The sequence below is a fragment of the Cupressus sempervirens genome, chromosome 4 (genome assembly GCF_028749045.1).
Source record: "Cupressus sempervirens isolate cs-2001-9-10 chromosome 4, ASM2874904v1, whole genome shotgun sequence".
Classification (NCBI taxonomy): Eukaryota; Viridiplantae; Streptophyta; class Pinopsida; order Cupressales; family Cupressaceae; genus Cupressus; species Cupressus sempervirens.
The window spans coordinates 856,689,925-856,710,465 of record NC_143121.1 but is presented as its reverse complement, the minus strand read 5'-3'; the positions used below and the strand labels follow the sequence as shown (position 1 = coordinate 856,710,465).

Sequence of the window (20,541 nt, the reverse complement as noted above, 5' to 3'; positions counted from 1 at the left end):
ATATCTAATATTAGCTAATGGAATGAGTATATGTGTTTTGAGTAGGAGGATTTACTAGTTGTATGATATTAAAGGCCTTTTTTTCAAATGACAATACTATTCAAGATGACATTTCATTCTTTACAATTGAATTGTTGGTTATTTGACAAATGCCACATTTGAGGGTACAACTATTGGAATATTTAAATAAAGTAAGCCACCAATGTTTGGTATGTAAAGACTTTCTTGTAGTGCCATCATCAAAATTGTGTGCTCGAAAGATGACTTTATGATATTCTTTCAAGATTCTCTTTTTCATGTCATTTTATTAGGTTGTGCTTGAAAGATGACTTTATGAGATTCTTTCAAGATTCTCTTTTTCATGTCATTTTATTAGGCTTTCATATAACACTCCAAGAGAACCTACAAAGTGAAGGAAAATTAAGTGACATGTAGCTTATGCAATGGAAATAGGAGCAACTCACAATCTCACTATCAATTATATACATATATATATATATATATATATATATATATATATATATATATACATGTATATACATGTATATACATATACATGTATATACATGTATATGTATATACATGTATATACATGTATATGTATATACATCTATATATGTATATACATCTATATATGTATATACATATATATATGTATACATATCTATATATGTATATATATGTATATATTTATATACATATATATATATGTATATACATATCTATACATATATATATATATATATACATATATATATATATGTATATACATATATATATGTATATACATATCTATACATATATATATATATATACATATACATATATATATATATATATATATATACATATACATATATATATATATATATATATATATATGATCATTGATAGTGAGATTGTGAGTTGCTCCTATTTCCATTGCATAAGCTACATGTCACTTAATTTTCCTTCACTTTGTAGGTTCTCTTGGAGTGTTTATTTCAAATAATGAGCCAAGTTAATGAAACATGGAACAATTTCTAGTAATCTATATGAATCTCAATGATATTCCTCTATGTTTAAATATTTCTAAGTTGCATTCACTTTTGGGTCAAACACACACACACACACACACACACACACACACACACACACAGAGGGAGAGAGGGAGAGAGAGAGAGAGAGATGCTTAAATATTTGTAAGTTACATGCATTTTTGTTCTCTCTCTCCCTCCCTCCCCCCCTCTCTCTCTCTATATATATACACATATCTATACATACATACATACATACATATGTGTATATATATGTACATATACATATATACATATACACATACATACATACATCCACACACACACATACACACGTGTGTGTGTGTGTGTGTGTGTGTGTGTGTGTGTGTACACATGCATAGATGTATGACCATTCCACAATTCTGTGGCTCTTGTCTAGTTATAACATATGTTGTGATTTTTTTTTAATGCAAACAAGGGTCAAGAAATTGGTCAATATGAGTTGATGCTAATAAAACAAGATCTCTAAAAAGTGCATCAATGATACCCATAGTCTTATAAGATATTATGCCAACCCACTTTAAGAAAAGTCTTTTTCTACATCACATGATATCTTATCTCACACCAAGTGAATTTGTGGCACCTCTTTCATAGTGTGATTGGGAAAATAGATCTATTGTGAAGTTTATAACGCTTCCAATGTATCATCCCCCTTATTTTCCATGACCACTAGCTACTTGCAAATGTATTCCCATCACATTTTACGATGATACATTATGATGTTTGGAATACTTCCTACGTTAATTTTTATAATGATTAATTGCTTGCTAATATTTTCCCATCAAATTCTAAGGTGAGGCATTGGTATGTTTCCCTATGGAGTACCTTCATTATTTTCTTTGGCATTAGCTACAGTGCAACATATTTGCACTGGTCAAAATGCATCATGATATGCCCATGCTCCATGCCTCCCATGACATGCTTTGTATTCTCTGACACCCACTATCATTTCCATACGGTATGTTTGTCACCTGTTATCTATGGCAATGCTTGTTTCAACTATTTTAAGGAATTTTTTTATTTTTAAAATTATTATGTTTAGATTGTTGTTAAGTCCATATGATAATTATATTGTTAAGTTTATATGATATTAATTATGTTTACATTGGTGTAAAATTTTAAAATTTTAGTATATAATAAATATTAGTTATTTTAGATTGGTAAATAGAATTTGATATATTTTTATTATAATAATTATATTGTTAATTTTTTTATTTCAAATATTTAGTAATAAAGAAATAAAATAAATATTATTTATTTTATATAACTAAGAAGTTTTTTAAATTAAATTTTAGTACATAATAATATAATAAATATTAGTTATTTTAGATAAATAAATAGAATTTGATATATTTTTATTATAATATATATATATATATATATATATATATATATATATATATATATATATATATATTTTAAATTTTGAATATTTAGTAATATAGAAATAAAATAAATATTGTTTATTTTATATAAGTAAGAAGTTTTTTATGGATAAAATAGTAATTTGAGAGATAAAATTAAATCAATTAATTATTATATTCATTATATTATGAAATTCAATCAATAATTTTGTACATTAATAAATAAATTAATATTTTAACATAATTATATTTAACATATTTAAGATTTTTAAATGATTTTTAAAAAGAAAATAATTTTAAAAATTGAAATGAAATAATTTAAAATTAATAATTATAAAAAATAAATAAATATAATTTTTTTTCTTTTATAAATACAACATAAAAATATATATGTTTTTCAACTTGTTTGTTTTTTAATATGATGTTTATATGTTGTCTCCATTGTCTAGTAATAATAGTTCCAAATTTATTTATCAAACTTATTTAATGACAACAAACTAAGTAATTATCAATTTTTTGAAAAGAAAAATTCATAAGACAACCATGTTGAATATAATTTCTTAGATAGTTATCCTACTTAATCATTTCATCTTATATATTATGTATCTTGTCATCTTATTTTCTTTTCCAAAATCTTTTGCAATAACAATTAGAACAGTTGAATACCTTTAGAATACAATTATATTGTATAATTAATTTATTTTAAAATGTTTAAAATTATTTTATTGAATTTTAAACTAGACTAATAAAATATAATAAAATATAATTTGAAATCAACGACTTAATCTTATATTCTCATTCAATTTTAAAAAAAAAGTTCTTAAAATTTTATTATATTTCCCCTTATCTAAAATCAATAATTTTTATTTACTTATATGCACTAAAAATTTAAAACTTACAACAATACAAAATATAATACCAAAAACTATCTATTTGATTTTTACGTTGAGAGGCATTCTATACAATGGTAGCACAAATGCCCAATATGGTAATATGCCAAGATTCCTTGTCAATAAAAAAGAAAAGGGAGTAGTTACAAACTTTTATTTTAAATTAAAAACATTCCCAAAATAATAGCTGACCAACATAAAAAACAATTAAAAAATTTCCAAAATAATAGCTAGAAAAAATAAGAGAAATCCAAATAGAGCCTAAAATAATAGGACCCAAAAAAATAGGCACCTAACAATTATAAATAAATCATTTTTAAAAAAAATAAAATAAATAAATAAATAAATAATTTAAAAAAAATGAAAAAAATTATCTTCTACAATTGATATTAAATAAAAATAAAAAGTAGAGGTTAGCATTATCATATGATTATACTATTCTTTTAAAATTGCATATATTCTTTTAAAAAATTTGGAAAAAAATTATAAGAAAAAACTTTTAAAAAAATTGAATTAAAAAAAAAAAAAATGAAATAAACAAAATAAATGAAAGCAATATAAAGTCACGGGCTATGGTGGTAACAACTGCTATTGTTAGTGGTAGTTACTGTCATAGAAACCTGCGCATGGGGTGGCAGGGGTGGTAGCCCATCACCTCATCATTTAATTTTTTTTTTTTGACCAATAACGGATGAGGACGTGTAGGACATTCAATGTTTTTATTTATTTTTAATTTCATTTTATAATAACACCTTGTTAGCGTTTCTAAATTATTATTTTTTAATTTTGAATTTGACTGGAGAGTGAAGGAGTTGAAATTGAAGGGTTTTTTAGTGGAAATTGAAGGGTTTCTTAGTGGATAATGAAGAGTCTTTTCATGGGAGATAAAGAGTTATTTCTCTCATTATAAAACACTCATCTCCTTTCATTTTTGCTCTGCATTCATAGAAGAATAGATTTGCAGAGAAAGACAAGTTTTGAGTAAAGCTTTCATTATTCTTGAGACGTAGAATAAACTTTGTTTAGGAAGAAGAGAGGAAGATAAATCATTTGGAGAAGCATTCCAAATTTGAAGATCAACAAGGAGATCAAAAAGCAAAGTAAGTTTTTTCTTAATGTTTTTTTTTTTTTTTTTTTTTTTCTATTAAGTTTTATTTTGCATTTAGATTACTATCTGCATTTATAATAGTAGTTACACTATTTACATTTAGTTGTATTTTATTTTTTAAATGAGATTTCTTAATTTTTACATTGTTGTATTCAAAAATTACATTTGAATGTTTCATTCATTATTTATATATAGTTGCATGTTATATATTTAGATATGATTTGTGTAGATTATTGCTTTTTCATATATTTTCAATGTATTTTTTAGATTAATATTGTATATTTTTTCTGTAATATTTGATATGGATGGCAATGCCGGCATATCAAATTTTTTTTTTTTAAAATAGTGATTTATAAATTTAATGATTACTATTTTGATTTACAAAAGTAATTTGATTTATAATAGTAATTTGAGTAAGATTAGTATATTGATTTAGATTACTATTCTGAATTAGATTACTATTTCGATTATAATAGTTTTGTAATTTACATTTAGATTATAATTAATCTTTACATATTAATATTTGAAAAGTGGATGACAATGCCGCCATTTTCCAAATATTTTATTAAAGTACCAATTTATTTATTTTTAAATAAGAAAAATCAAATTTATACTTTTAATTTTGTTACTTGACAATTAGAGTAACCATATATTTATTTTAATTTATGCCTATACTTTATATGCAACTTTAAAATAATAAATATTAACTTTTAGGCATCAATCTTTGAAAAGTGGAAGGCAATGCCGTCATTTTCTAAATACTATAATAGTAAGCAATTTATTATAATGTTAACTATATCTAAAAATATTTGTATTGTTTTAATTAAGATTAGTATATTGATTTAGATTACCATTCTGAATTAGATTACTATTTCGATTATAATAGTTTTGTAATTTACATCTAGCGATTAAAATTAATCTTTACATATTAATATTTGAAAAGTGGATGACAATGCTGCCATTTTCCAAATATTTTATTAAAGTGCCAATTTATTTATTTTTAAATAAGAAAAATCAAATTTATACTTTTAATTTTGTTGCTTGAAAATTAGAGTAACCATATATTTATTTTAATTTATGCGTATTTTTTATATGCAATTTTAAAAGAACAAATATTAACTTTTAGACATATAATCTTTGAAAAGTGGAAGGCAATGCTGCCATTTTAAAAATATTATAATAGTAAGCAATTTATTATAATGTTAGCTATATCTAAAAATATTTGTAATGTTTCAAAAGTGGATGACAATGCTGCTATATATTTTTATTAAAGTATCAATTTATTTATTTCTAAAAAAATAAAAGTAAATTTATACCATATATTTATTTTAATTTATGTTTATTTTTTATATGCAATTTTAAAAGAATAAATATTCGATTTTAGGAATCAATCTTTGAAAAGTGGAAGACAATGCCACCATTTTTTACATATTATAATAGTAAACAATTTATTATAACATTAGTTATAACTAAAAATATTTGTAATGTTTCAAAAGTGGATAGCAATTCTACCATATTTGAAACATTAGAATGCAAATATTTCATAGAATAATAAATATTACTTTGTTTACATCTATGTAACCATATGCATTTAATTATGAACATTTTACAAATATTTAACTTTGTATTGAGGATTGATTTATATGTTTATAATGAAATAATCAAATACTTTTTAAAAAATTGCGTTAATGCTAAAGGTATAAATAAAACATGAACTTCAATTATGGGATGAAAGTTGAAGTTCGTTCTAATGAAGATGGTTTCCAAGGAGCATGGTTCCCTAACACTATTATTGGACATGTGGCCAATGCTCCCAGGCCTAAGTTTTTTTGTTCAATATGATAATTTTATAATTGATGAGTTCACACAAGAACCCCTTGTAGAGGAGCTTTTTCTAGAGGATATTAGACCTAGACCTCTAATTGTTTCTCTTCCATGGTACATCCCATTGGATTTGGCAACAGATGTTTTCAAGAATATTTCTCGGTGGTTAGGCATTGTTGTTGATAAGTTTAAGTCTCCACTTAGTTGATGACAATTTTACAAAGTTTACTTTCCACATACTCAAACTCTTCAACCCTATTCTCGAGTGCAGTTACGTTGATCTCATGAATGAGTTAACAGAAGGTGGATACTAACACAATGGTACCAAATATGTTATTGATTTTTTTTAGTAGAGGTCAACATCTATTTTGGTATTAGTCTATTGTATTGGAAAATGGGAATTCATTGTCTCATAAAGTGGATTACCTATTCTTTTTGGTGTTGGCATTTTGTATTGCAAAGTTTGACATCATGTATACATTTGTTTTGCAATAAAATGTCTTTTCGACCATTCTTTATAAAAATGATGTATCCAAGGTTTTCATAAATAAAATAATTAATTTACATGATGTATCCAATGTTTTCATAAATAACAAATCATTATATATATTCATGTTTGTATATTTCTTTAACAAACTGAATTTTCATAATCTTTTAATGTATTCTCTTATTTATTGTTCATAATTCCTTTGTTTCTTCTTTATTAATATGATTTTCAAAAATCTTTAAATCTTTAAATTATTTGTCTCCATTCACGGATAGTTTGGTTTTACTCATTTTAAATGTTAATTTTCTTCATTCATGCAAACTTTATATATAAATTGAACTACTAAATAAAGTATCCCTTAAATAAATCATATATACATTCTAATAAATGAAGTTTACTAATTTATATGATTTATATGGCAAACTATTTAGTGTCATGAAATATATATCTTAATTCACTAATATTATTTTTGTACTAGCTATGGTGAGACCTATGTTAAATTTTGAATTAGAGGAGGCAAGAAGAGAATACCAAAGGCAATATCAAAGATAATATCGTAGAGAATACCATAGACGTCAACAAAAACAACAAAAAACAAAAAATGAAAGAGAACAACAAAGAATAAAATTAAACCAAGGAAATAGGCAAAGTTATGGTAGAAGAAGGTCTGAAGTGTTAGTTGCACAACTAAAAACTGATGAAAGAGAGCACATAAATGTACAAAGAAACAATCGTCGACATACTTTTGAGAGGGTCCTTCTAGATGCACAAAGGTGTGAAGTACAACATGTTGAAGTGCAACCAAGTGACATACATGAGTGTCCTATAGATGCAAACAATTAACTAAATGTTGAGTATGAAGGTCCTCTATCTATAGAACGTGTCCCAGAAACACCACAACATGGAAGTCAAATCCATGTGAATGATGAATTAGAAGGTGATAGAGAAAACATGCCCAAGATAAATGGTATGCTTCAATCCAAATTTAGAAGATTCCAAATGCAATTTAGATATTAGATAGATAGTTTGAAAACACCAAATATGTGCTATTTTTGTCAAGATTCATATGCAGGAATGCAAGTATATCACACCACTGAGGGTCCAATATGCAATAGGTGTCATCAAGAGATAGGAATTCATAGGTTTTCATCTTCAAATAATATGGATCTGGGATAACAACCACAAGAGCTTGCAAATTTAACTCAAATTGAAGAGATGTTGATTGCATGTCTAAACCCTATATTACAAGTTACACATGTAACTGGTGGTTAGTATAGGTATAAAGGACATACCATTAGTTTTCCTCAGCATGTTAAACAACTATCAAAAGTCTTGCCATACACAGTTGATCATTTACCAATCATTATTGTTCGAAGAAGGGATCAATGTGGTACACGATATAACTTTATTATGAATAGGGATCATGTTTATAGAGCATTGAAATACAAAGTTGAAAATGATAAAGTTTATGTAGATGTTAGGATAGATGAAAGTTCTTTTGATGACCTACCTAAAAATATGGATGAGAATATTTTTCATAGATTAAAGACAGTGCACATGGAGTTTGATTCTAATGCAAATGAAGTTGTATTCCTAGGTCCTCTCATGGAGACAAATGAAGGTAATATAATTGAGCACACAAACTCATTGGCTTCAAGGCCACCTAATGCTCGAAAAATGGAATTAATTTATGCTTGGGTTAATAATCCTGATGTAGTTATGTCTACTTTAATTGAGTGGCCATCTATAGGTGCATCACCTATCAATGAGTATGTCACATCTGGGTTGTTGGATATGGATTCCCCAACATTATTTCCAAATGGAAGTTGTGATTGGTTAGAGCCTAGAATGAAATGGGTATACTTGCATGAATTTGTAAAGCATTTCATCAAATATAGGGATCACCACTTCGGAAAACATCCATGGTTTCTAGGTATTTTGTGCAGAACATGGTAATGAGTCATCATGCACAAAGTTCAACATCTATTTTTGAAAAAAAGAAGCTTTTAGGAAATGCCAATAACTATTAATGAATTGCGTGAACATATGGAGAATATGCCTCATAATAATCTCACAAATAGGCTAATGTGGTTCGAAACAAATCAAAGAGGAACAAGATCATATTGGGAAAAATGCAAAGCAAAATTAACTAACTTGCTTGACCAACTTGGCACACCTTACAATTTTCTTCACATTAAGTGCAGTGGATATGCAATGGCCTGATTTACATGCACTAATGCCCAGTACAACACCTATTGATCCACAAGAGGCTCAAAGATGGAGAAGATAGAATATCATCAACTATCTGCATATAGTCATTTATTACATGCACTTAAGGAATACAATGTTCATGAAATAAATACTTGAAAAAGGTATGAAAGTAAAGGACTTTTGGTGTAGATATGAGTGGAAACATTGTGGTTCACCTCATGTTCACAACTTCTATGGTTCAAAGGGGCACCAAATATGGACACTATTAATTGGCCAAATGAGGATGAATGAAAAAGTGTTGAGAGATATTTTGACTCCATTATTCATGCATGGAATCCTAGACTTGATCCGCATCAAAGAAATATAAGTGCAAGTTCCATATTATAAATGAGTTAAATATTAATATGTGTTTCTCACCTCTATCCAATAGAATAATATATGAATTATCATTTATAGGTCTTCAAGAATTTTGGTTAGCATCCATGCCTGAAGAATACAACACAACTCTCTAAGATTGATATAGACCAGGATTATGAACAGATACTCAATTGTGTTGAAAGACACACTGTTTGTAAGGAGGGAGCATGCCTTCGTAAAAAAAAGAGGAAGAATGGTTTGTAGGTTAATCAAATTCAAAAAAATTACGTTTAAATTTTCTATTTCACATTTTTTAAAAAGTTGGATTAACAAGATATGTATTCATCAATGCTTTAGGTATAATGCTCCTTGGCAATTAAATTTGGAGGGGTCAAAGTTATACACCAATGTAGAATTGGGTGAGAAAAAATTTGAACCAGCAAGAAATGATGAGAAAGTTAATACACACAATCGGTACATGTTCTACAATTATGGAGGGCTAATGTTGATTGGAAACTTGTCCTTTCAAGACATGCAATTATCAAATATATTGCAAAGTATGCAACAAAAGTAGAGAGAAGCTCTTAAACATATCAAAAAATGTTGATGTGTCTTTCAAATCTTGAAAATCCTGATGATTTAGCATCACGGGAATATATAAAGCTTTTAATGGAGACAGTTATAGAAAGTGATATTGGAGCTCAAGAAACATGTCATATGTTATTAGAACTTTTGTTGGTGGAGTGTAGCAGAAAGTTTGTTAATTGAAATGTCTCACGTGAAGTTTTCAAACCCATGGTAATAAATGATGATGGAAATGAGGAAAAACTCACAAAATCTTTTGTTGATGGTTATAAAACAAAACCACTTTGTATGGAAGGTATTAGTTTGATTGATTTAGCAAGGTCCTAGTTGTATAATCCTAAAAGAAGAGGAGATAATAAATGGGGGCCATGAAAGAAAGAAGCTATTATTAGAGTTTTTCTTAGGTATTTTTCTATTCCTCCATGAGATTCTACTAAGTGGATGGACTTTTGTTTTCTTGAGTTGTTACTATATAAACCTTTTCGTAATGTCGAGAGAGACATTGGTCATGATGATGATACTATAGTAGCAAATTGGGACTCACTCAACTATAATCCTTGGCATGTCCAAAGACAAGAACATGCACAAGATAATGAACCTTCAAGTGATTCAAATATAGAAGATAATGGAACCATTCAGAAAAATACTACTAAACATGAGTGGGAAATAATATCTGGGTTATATTGTGGTCAACATATGCCAGTTTCTAAAATTGACATGTTGGGAAGAAGAGATATTGATAGAAATACAAATTGGTGTAGTGAATATCAAAGTGAAGAGGAGACAATCAAAGCAATAAATTTCCAACTACCATTAAGGTTGGCATGGGTGTTGACTATTCACAAATCTCAAGGGCTAACTCTTTCAAAAGCCACAATTGACATAGGTCCAAGAGAAAGAGTAGGATTGACATTTGTGGCCATATTTCATGTTAAGTCACTAGAAGGTTTGAGGATAATGCCACCCTTTACATATGACCACTATGAGAAAATGAAAAGTGGGAAACGACTTTCAAAGAGAAAAGTAGAGGAGTGTAGACTAAGAAGTCTTGAAAATCATTGATGTTTTCAAACATATTATTTAATAATAAAGATTTATTTGTTTTACTACATTATGTGATCACCACCGTGAACTATTATGTTGATATTCCTATTATGTACACTAATAGTTCATATTCCACAGTTAATGACAACTATAATTGGATGTGCTCAATCCAACATGATAACCTTATTATTTGCACATTTTAATGGTTGCAAGTAACATTAGGCTGAAATTTCACTATACTAATTCTCTAATTTATAAATTTAGCTATGATCATCAATTGGGTCCTCAAATTAAGGTAGCTATAATATTAATTCAAATTATAAAGACATTCTTCGATTGAAATAAATCATAATGATTGTGCTTCATGACTTTTAACTAATACATTGGTACTCAATATTTGAAAACTATGTTTGTTTATTCTTCACTATCCATGAATGGTCATAATATTAACATGTTTCAATACCCAAATTTTCATTACAAATTTTAATACTTGTTTGGTTTTTATATTCATTTTCTCCACAATTGGTTATACTAAGTGACCTATTATGTTTTTTCAAAACCATTATTGATTTAAAATTAATATCCCTCTGATTAAGTATACATTTGTTCTTTTTATTATATTGGTGCTAATGCTTTCTAATTGGTGTTAATGCTTTCTAAATTGTTTTCCATGATTTTTTTTAGGCATGGCAGCCTCTGATAGATAGTTAAGCATTGTCGACATGAGCCCAACTTCTTCTATATAATCAAATCATATTTTTGAGACAGAGTTTCAGAAGTGTGCATGAATAATTAAACGATATTGTACAACTATGGTAAAAGCACTTGAGAATGCATCTTTATCTACTGATCATGTACAAGAGATAGAGATAATGGAGATGGAAGATGTTGCCAAATATGTACGCAACACATCTACAAAAGTAGATGCATTTCCACCCATGATGAAAGAGGTCTGTGATGATCATATTATGAACAAAGGTCATAATACAATTTTAATCTCTGAAGAATATGTGATGTGCTTACATCATTATGAAGAACTATACACATGGTCCATATGATGATTTCACATCTTTCAATTTTTCACTTATTACTTTATCTAGATAATTGTACTAGGAGATGTAGTTCTCCTTTCATCTATGTATTAGAATAATAAATAAACAATTTAACTTTTTAGCTCAAATTCTTCTCAACTATACTTGGAAATATTTGAAACGCTTTTCTTTGACCTTTGTATTTGTATTATTAAAATGTTTACATGAGATATATCATTAATAGATTGATTATTAAATTATGTATAAAATTGATGTGTAATTTCTAACTATTAACCTACTTTAGAAAGCATAATATTCATTTTATATTCATTTTAAGTGCAATCATTACCTCAATAACATTTAGTAGTCCTTCATTGTACACTATTCATGCTAAGCATAATTAACATTAATTAATGGTCTATTTATAAATAGAACTAATAATATTATAAAACTACATGAGGAACATTGTAATCCTTATATTGCTGTATTATGCTAAGAGGCATGTGTAACGAGAATAAGCTACCCTCCTAAATGTAACTCTAAACGTAATAGTAACTATAACTCTAACTGTGGTCCTACTTTTACCCCTAACCCTAATCCTAACCATAATTCTAATGCTTTGTCTACCCCTAACTCAAGCTATAACCCTAATTGTAACCTAGAATTTAACCTTAACTCATATTCTAACCCTAACCCTAACCCTTACCCTAACCCTAACCCTTTCTCTACCCCTATCTCTAACCCTAACCCTAACCCTAACCCTACCCCTACCCCTATCTCTACCCCTAACACTAACTGTACCTCTAACCATGGTCCTACTTTCCCCTAACCCTAATCCTAACTCTAATTTTGACTCTAACCCTAACTCATATTCTAACCATAAAACTAAACCTAACCCTAATCCTGACCCTGACCCTAACCCTAACCTTTTATGTACCCCTATCTCTAACCCTAATTTTAATCCTAACCTTAACCTTGACCCTATCTCTGACCCTAACCCTAACCCTAACCCTAACCTCAATCCTAACCCTAACCCTAACTCTAATCCTAACACTAACCCTAACCCTACCCCTACCCTTAACTCTAACCCTAAATCTAACTCTAACTCTAGATATAACTCTACCATAATTATAATATAACCCTAACCATAACCCTAAACCTAACTTTAATGCTGACTAAAATCCTAACCCTAACCCTAACCCTAACCTTAACTCTATCCTTAACCTCGAATCAAACTCATACCTTAACCTTAACCCTGATCTAACTCTATATATAACCCTAACTCAATATATAAACCTAACCCTAACCATAACCCTAAATCTAACCCTTTCTCTACCCCTTTGTCTAACTCCAACTGTAATCATAACTATAATCCTACCCTACCCTTAACTCTAACCATTAATCTAACTCTACCATAATTATACTTTAATATTAACCCTAGACCTAACCCTAAATCTAACCTTAAACTTGACTCAAAACTCTAACCTTAACCCTAACTCTAACATTAACCCTAACTCAAACCCTAACTATAATATTGAATCTATTTGTAACTCTAACCCTAACCCTAACCATAATTCTAACCCAAACTCTAACTGTAAGTGTAACTCTATCTCTAACTATAACCCTAACTCAAACTATAACCCTAAGTCAAACTCATGCTCTAACCCTTAACTTGACCCTAACTTGGACCATAACCCTAACCCTATCCTAACCCTTTCTCTACCCCTAGCTATAACCCTAAGCCTAACCCTAACTCTAATCCTAACCTTAACCCTAACTCTAATCCTAACACTAACCTTAACCCTACTCCTACCCCTACCTCTAACTGTAAATCTAACTCTACCATAATTAGACTCTAACCTTAACTCTAACCTTAACCCTAACTCAAATTCTTACGCTAACCTTGACCCTGATGCTAACTTTATATATAACCCTAAGTCTATATATAAATATAACCTTAACGATAACCTTATGCCTAACCATTTCTCTAACTCTAACCCTAACCCTAACCTTGACTGTAACCCTGCCCCTACCTCTAATTGTAGCACTAAATCTAACTCTACCATAATTGGACTTTAACCCTAATTGTAATTGTAACCCTAAGGCTAACTCTAACCTTAACCTTGACTTCAAACTCTAACTCAAACCCTAACTCAAACCCTAAATCTAACCCTAATCCTAACCATAATTCTTATGCTCTTCCTACCCCTACCTCAAACTATAACCCTAACCCTAACTCAAACTCTAACCCTAACAATAATTTTAACCCTAAACCTAACCCTAACCCTAACCCTAACTCTAATTCTAACCTTAACCCTAACTTTAATCCTAACACTAACCCTAACCCTAACCCTAACCATACCCCTAACCTTAACTCTAAATCTAACTCTAACTATAAGTCTAACTCTACCATAATTAGACTCTAATCATAACCGTATCCCTTAGTTTAATCTTGACTAAAACCCTAACCCTAACTCTAACCTTAACCCTAACTCAAAACTCTAACCCTAACCTTAACTCTTACTTTAATCTTGACTAAAACCCTAACCCTAACTCTAACCTTAACCCCGATTCAAAACTCTAACCCTAACCATAACACTTACTTTAATCTTAACTAAAACCCTAACCCTTATTCTAACTCTAATTCTAACTCTAGCTCTAACTCAAATCCTAACTCTAATTCTAACCCTAACCCTAACTATATTTGTAACTTGAACCTTAATTCTTACCCTTGTCCTTATCCTAACCCTAACCCTAACACTAACACTAACACTAACTAACTCTAATTCTAAACCTAACCCTAACTCTAACCTTAACAATAGTCATAATCCTAAAAATAGCCCTAGCCCTAGCCCTAACCCTAACCCTAACCCTAACTCTAATTGTAACTCTAATCCTGACCCTAACTCTAGCTCTAATTGTACCCCTAACCCTAACCCTAACTCAAATTAAAACCCTAACCCTAACCCTAATTTAAATCTTAATGCTAACCCTAACTCTATTTCTAACCCTAACCCTAACCATAACTCTACTCTTGAATATAACATTTTATGTAACAATATCCTTAAAATAAAACTGAATCAAAGTGATGCAAATAAACACTATATATAGAATTTAAAAAAAAATGTTGAAGAATAAATTTATAGTAAGTTTATACTACTACAATTTTATAGTAAGTTTATACAACTATATTTAAAAAGAAATAAATAAATCAATACTAACTTTATCAAAAATAGAAAAACTAAAAAATACTTTTCCTGTTGCACTGCGACTGCCACTAGCTCTTATATATAATGTACATGCACACACACACACACACACATATATATTTCATCAAGAGTAATTGTTCTCGAGGTACCTATTTTCATAAATCCCAATTGCAATTAAAATAACCTTGGAATTAAATGAAAATAGGCACCTCGAAAACGATTACTCTCGACAATATATATATATATATATATATATATATATATATATATATATGAGCTAGTTTTATTATTTTTTTACTAAATAACATTTTAAACGTAACAATCTATTCAAGTGAAACTTACATATATATAAAAGCTGGTTTTTTTTTTTTTTACTACATAACATTTTAAACATAGGCACCTCGAAAACGATTACTCTCGACAATATATATATATATATATATATATATATATATATATATATATATATATATATATATATATATATATATATATATATATATAAGAGCTAGTTTTATTATTTTTTTACTAAACATTTTAAATGTAACAATCTATTCAAGTGAAACCTACATATATATAAAAGCTGGTTTTATTATTTTTTTACTACATAACATTTTAAACATAAGCACCTTGAAAACGATTACTCTCGACAATATATATATATATATATATATAAGCTAGTTTTATTATTTTTTTACTAAATAACATTTTAAACGTAACAATCTATTCAAATGAAACCTACATATATATAAAAGCTGGGTTTTTTTTATTTTTTACTACATAACATTTTAAACATAACAATCTATTCAGGTGAAACCTACATCTAAAGTTCGTTGTGGACAGAGAAAGTTCGAACCATAACATGAAATTTGAGATTCTTAAAAAATTACTTAAGTGGTATGCATATCTTACGACATTAAAAACTTACTTAAGTGGTATGCATATCTTACGACATTAAAAACTTACTTTCATAACTGTGAAAGTGACAAGCCTAGATACGAACATTATCTCAGAGAGAAGGGACGGAGAGGGGCATGTCATGGGAATGGGATGCAGCATGGGGCAGACTGGTGCAAATATGTTGCACCGTAGGTCTAATTACATGCTGAAGCATGGCATAGCGATTTATGCTCATCCCAAGACGAAAGGGTGTTTTAATGACACTGGGTTGTGTTAGAACTTGACGGTTTAGTGCCTGTTTTCCCCCACTTTCAGCTGATCCCGTAAACTTTGGAATGGATTAGCACGGACACGATGACAACGTGGAAATCCCACGCGGGAACCCGGGCCCATTGTTTTGGTATATGGTGTAATAAACGTTTTGGGTTACCTGCACGCTTCAGCTGATTACGTCTGCTGGTCAACATCCCAGACAACTGTTTTAAAATGATCACAGCTAAGCCTGCCGTATGACAAGAAACACTCTCCCTCCTCTGCTGGCTGTAACTCCGCGTGCAACAAAACCCAACCACCCTTTAATATCTAAATACAAAGCGCGCTCCAACTCATCCGCTACTTCAACAACTCTGTCTCAAGTGTGAAATTTCTGGCCACTTTCCATTCCCTCACTCTAGTGCCTATATATATATACATGAATCCCATTCACTCTCCTCATTAGCCATCATCTTTCGGCACTTGAATCACACTATTACAACTGCTGCATTGTCCCTGCAAGTTTCCAATGGATCTGTTTCCATCTTTACTGCTCCTAACCCTTCTTCTCTCCTCCTCCCACCTTGTTTCTGCTGATTTCTACAGCGACTTCGAAATCACATGGGGAAACGACCGTGCTAAGGTTCTCGACAATGGCCAACACTTGCAGCTCACTCTCGATCAGTCCTCTGGTATTTTTCATTCATCTCTTTTGCTGACTGCTTCTATACATGTGTGTGCGTGTTCTTTAAGGTATGATGAACCGATTCTTATCTCCTCCTCTGCCTCTCTTGTATGGAAACAGGATCAGGGTTCCAATCGAAGAATGAATATCTCTTTGGCAAAATTGATATGCAAATCAAGCTTGTTCCTGGTAACTCCGCCGGAACTGTGACTGCATACTATGTAAGTCTCTCTCCCTCCAATTCATTCTTTATTCGGAGTAGTCGGGTATCTGTATTGTAGTGGGAATTTGAGCATCACCTAATAAAATGTTCATGTTCTGCTTCAGCTCTCCTCGCAAGGGGCTAAACACGACGAGATAGACTTCGAGTTCCTGGGGAATCTTTCGGGGGATCCGTACATAATGCACACCAATTTGTTCGCTCAGGGCAAAGGCAACCGCGAGCAGCAGTTCTACCTCTGGTTCGACCCCACCGCAGACTTCCACACCTACTCCCTCCTCTGGAATCCCAAACAGATCATGTGAGTTGATATTAGATGCCCTCTTTGGCCTGGCCCTCCTGCTTTTTTAACATCCTTAATAATGCGTATTTCTGATATTGTGCAGGTTTTCCGTGGATGGAACGCCAGTGAGAGTGTTCAAGAACAGCGAGGATTTGGGCGTTGCATATCCGAAGAATCAGGCAATGAGAATATATTCGAGCCTCTGGAACGCCGACGAGTGGGCCACCAGGGGCGGTGCAGTGAAGATCGACTGGAGCAAATCCCCATTTGTGGCGTCTTATGCAAACTTCAAAGCGGAGACATGCTCTGCCTCCTCTGATTGCTCTGTGAATTCATGGTACGCTGCAGAGGTGTTGGAGTCGAGCGAGCAGCAGAAACTGGAATGGGTGAGGAAGAATTACATGATTTACAATTACTGTACAGACAGCAAGAGGTTTCCACAGGGATTCCCCGTTGAATGCGCTCGCTAGAGTTTCAACTGAGTTCAAAGGATCATCCTACACCAAGTTTCACCGATTTCTTTTATTCCTTCATTTTTTCGTACCAATTTTCCAGCCCAAGAGGCCATACTTGTAACGATTGAAATCTTTACCCAAGTAAATTTATATTTTCGAAAGTCTTTTTGATCCTCTGCTGCCATCGAAAGAGCTTTAATTTGTTCATTTCCACTCTGGCCCGCCGAGGAAGAAATTCTAATTCCGGATGATGCATAATATAATTACTCCGCAATGTGTCTTCTTACAATGGCAATTAGATGTTCGAAAAGCAATCTCTTTCCTCGTAATACATGTTGGAAATGTGCAGCTTCAACAAACTCGTTCATGGGATCTTACACAGAGAAAAACGATCTCTCTACTTGGGATACATGTTACAAATGTACCGCTTCAACAAACTGATCGCATGGAGAGGTGAAACTAAATCTTGTTGTTTGAAAAAGTTGAGTGTGCCTATAATCAAGTAGCATGCTTGCTTGACTGATTCAACGACTTAGTAAGATCAAGCGAGTACCTGTTAAATCGTTTCGAAAAGCTCGAAGCATAATTGGGGATAATTTAATAACAAGGGCTGCAGGGAAGGGCAACATAGTTCCTGCCAAGGGTAGGTGATTTAGTCGGAAATATGAAGGTATTTCTGATATGGAAAAAATTGGCAGAAAAGTTGTCTTTGAGAAATCTAATCTTGTTTTCTTTAGTAAGAACACAATTGACAACTTATAAAGCAGACTCTGCTTGAATACTGGAAAGGTAGACGTGCTAAAGTTTCTAGAACAATGTCATGCCCTACGCATATAATCTAAAAAGTCAACGAGGCAATGCATGCATAAACAAGGCAATCTGCTCTACCAATCGCTTACATTCAGATAACTTCTTTTCTCCTTGGAATAAAGTTCTGAATTGGGATAGCTCATTAAGCACCATGTCAAAAATGTATGTCTGTTTCATCATTTCTGAGTTTCTCAGTAGAAATTACAAAATACATTTTCAAAACATTTCTGAATTTCTCAGTAGAAATTACAAAATATATTTTCACACAGTTAGAGATGAGGAAAGCCCTGTTTCACATGATTCTTCGCTCTATCTGATTTACTAAATCATAAAAGCAGGTTGTAAACATATTCTTAAGAAACTTACAAGAATTATAAGAATCATACACATGATTCTTCACTCTATCTGATTTACTGAATCATAAAAGCAGGTTGTAAACATATTCTTAAGAACTTATAAGAATTATAAGAATCATACACATGCTAATTGGTAAAAACATAAATTGTAATTTTATAAGTACTAGAAATGAGACAGATTTTTTTTTTTGTAAGTACTAAAAATGAGACACAGAATTTTTTTGATTATTAAGAATGAGGGATAATATCTGAATTGATATTCCTTTTAGGTGATAAAATCTAAATACAATGTTCTCTCTGAAGCCTAAGCCATTGAATTCCAGTAAACTTTGTTAGTAGAAATGGAAGATCATCTCGCATATACACAACTAATGGTAAGAATTACATCGCCATTCATTTTCTGTATTTAGAGTGAGGGACGGACATTGTAGGTTGGCCCAGCCTCGAAATAAGTTTGATATAGTTCTCATGATTCTTCAATCTATCTAGTTTAATAGATTGAATGATAGAAAATATTCACATCAGCACTCAGTTGAGGCATACAGTAAAAGCACCATTTTTCTTGGTCTACATAGTGGGAGTAAAATCTGGACTATGAGTGATAAAAGTTAAGTATGATTCTTTCCCATACAAATCATTGAATTTCTCAAAACCGCAACAGTACAAATGAGAATCCATTCAGTTGGCTGTTGTAGTAGACCATTGTCCGCTATAAAGCATTGAATATAACAATCATCTCCTAGATTATAAGTATCGTGGCATGAAATAGTCTTGGTTGAATCAACTAGAAGGCTTGATGAGGAGAGCACTTGTAGGTATGGTATGCTTTCTCATTGAAGCAAAAAAATTGCAAAACATTTTGCATAAGCACTAACAAAATTTATAACTTCAAAATGCATTATTTTCACCAGAATGCCAATTGAATAATACACATGTGAATCCAAAGAATGCAGGCATACCACACCCCTATCATTCCTTGTTAGATAATTTATAAAATAGAAAACTAGAGAAAGGGTTCATCTGGCATGTATGAGTTACTTTGAAGTTTTGTCCTTGCATCTTATAAAAATGTTCAAATTAGTAATGCTACACTTAAAGGGCGTACATGTTAAATATAAATGCACTAATAATACTTTTTTCTCAGATAAACAATGCAATCCCCTTAAAAAATTTAGAAGGCAATGATGAAAAATGGCAATGCAATTATCAATGGAAGATAAATATTTTCTTGCCACTGCATTCAATATGATATTGTTAAATGTGCAGGCATAAATTCCAAGCCCATTTGGAACATATCAGTTTCTAGAGGGAAGTGCACGAATTCTTTTTCCTAAATACAACTTCTATCTTGTAATCATAAATTCAAAGAATGGTAGAATCTAAAATAAATAAATTGGAATGACATATCTGTT

At 30.5% G+C, this 20,541-nt stretch overlaps 1 protein-coding gene across 1 annotated transcript; it reads left to right on the top strand.

The window, feature by feature from the left end:
- Positions 1-16,732: 16,732 nt before the first annotated feature.
- On the top strand, positions 16,733-18,137 carry LOC149564100 (xyloglucan endotransglucosylase protein 1-like). Its single transcript, XM_089827178.1, has 4 exons — positions 16,733-17,012; positions 17,126-17,226; positions 17,333-17,526; positions 17,612-18,137. The coding sequence occupies exons 1-4, from the start codon at positions 16,850-16,852 to the stop codon at positions 17,976-17,978; spliced, it is 825 nt and encodes a 274-aa protein (XP_089683304.1). The 5' UTR covers positions 16,733-16,849; the 3' UTR covers positions 17,979-18,137.
- Positions 18,138-20,541: the final 2,404 nt, after the last annotated feature.

Excerpts from the sequence above, each read along its gene's own strand:
- LOC149564100 (XM_089827178.1), top strand. The coding sequence starts at position 16,850 with ATGGATCTGTTTCCATCTTTACTGCTCCTAACCCTTCTTCTCTCCTCC. Across the intron at positions 17,013-17,125 it reads CACTCTCGATCAGTCCTCTG|GATCAGGGTTCCAATCGAAG; the intron begins GTATTTTTCATT and ends GTATGGAAACAG. Across the intron at positions 17,527-17,611 it reads TGGAATCCCAAACAGATCAT|GTTTTCCGTGGATGGAACGC; the intron begins GTGAGTTGATAT and ends GATATTGTGCAG.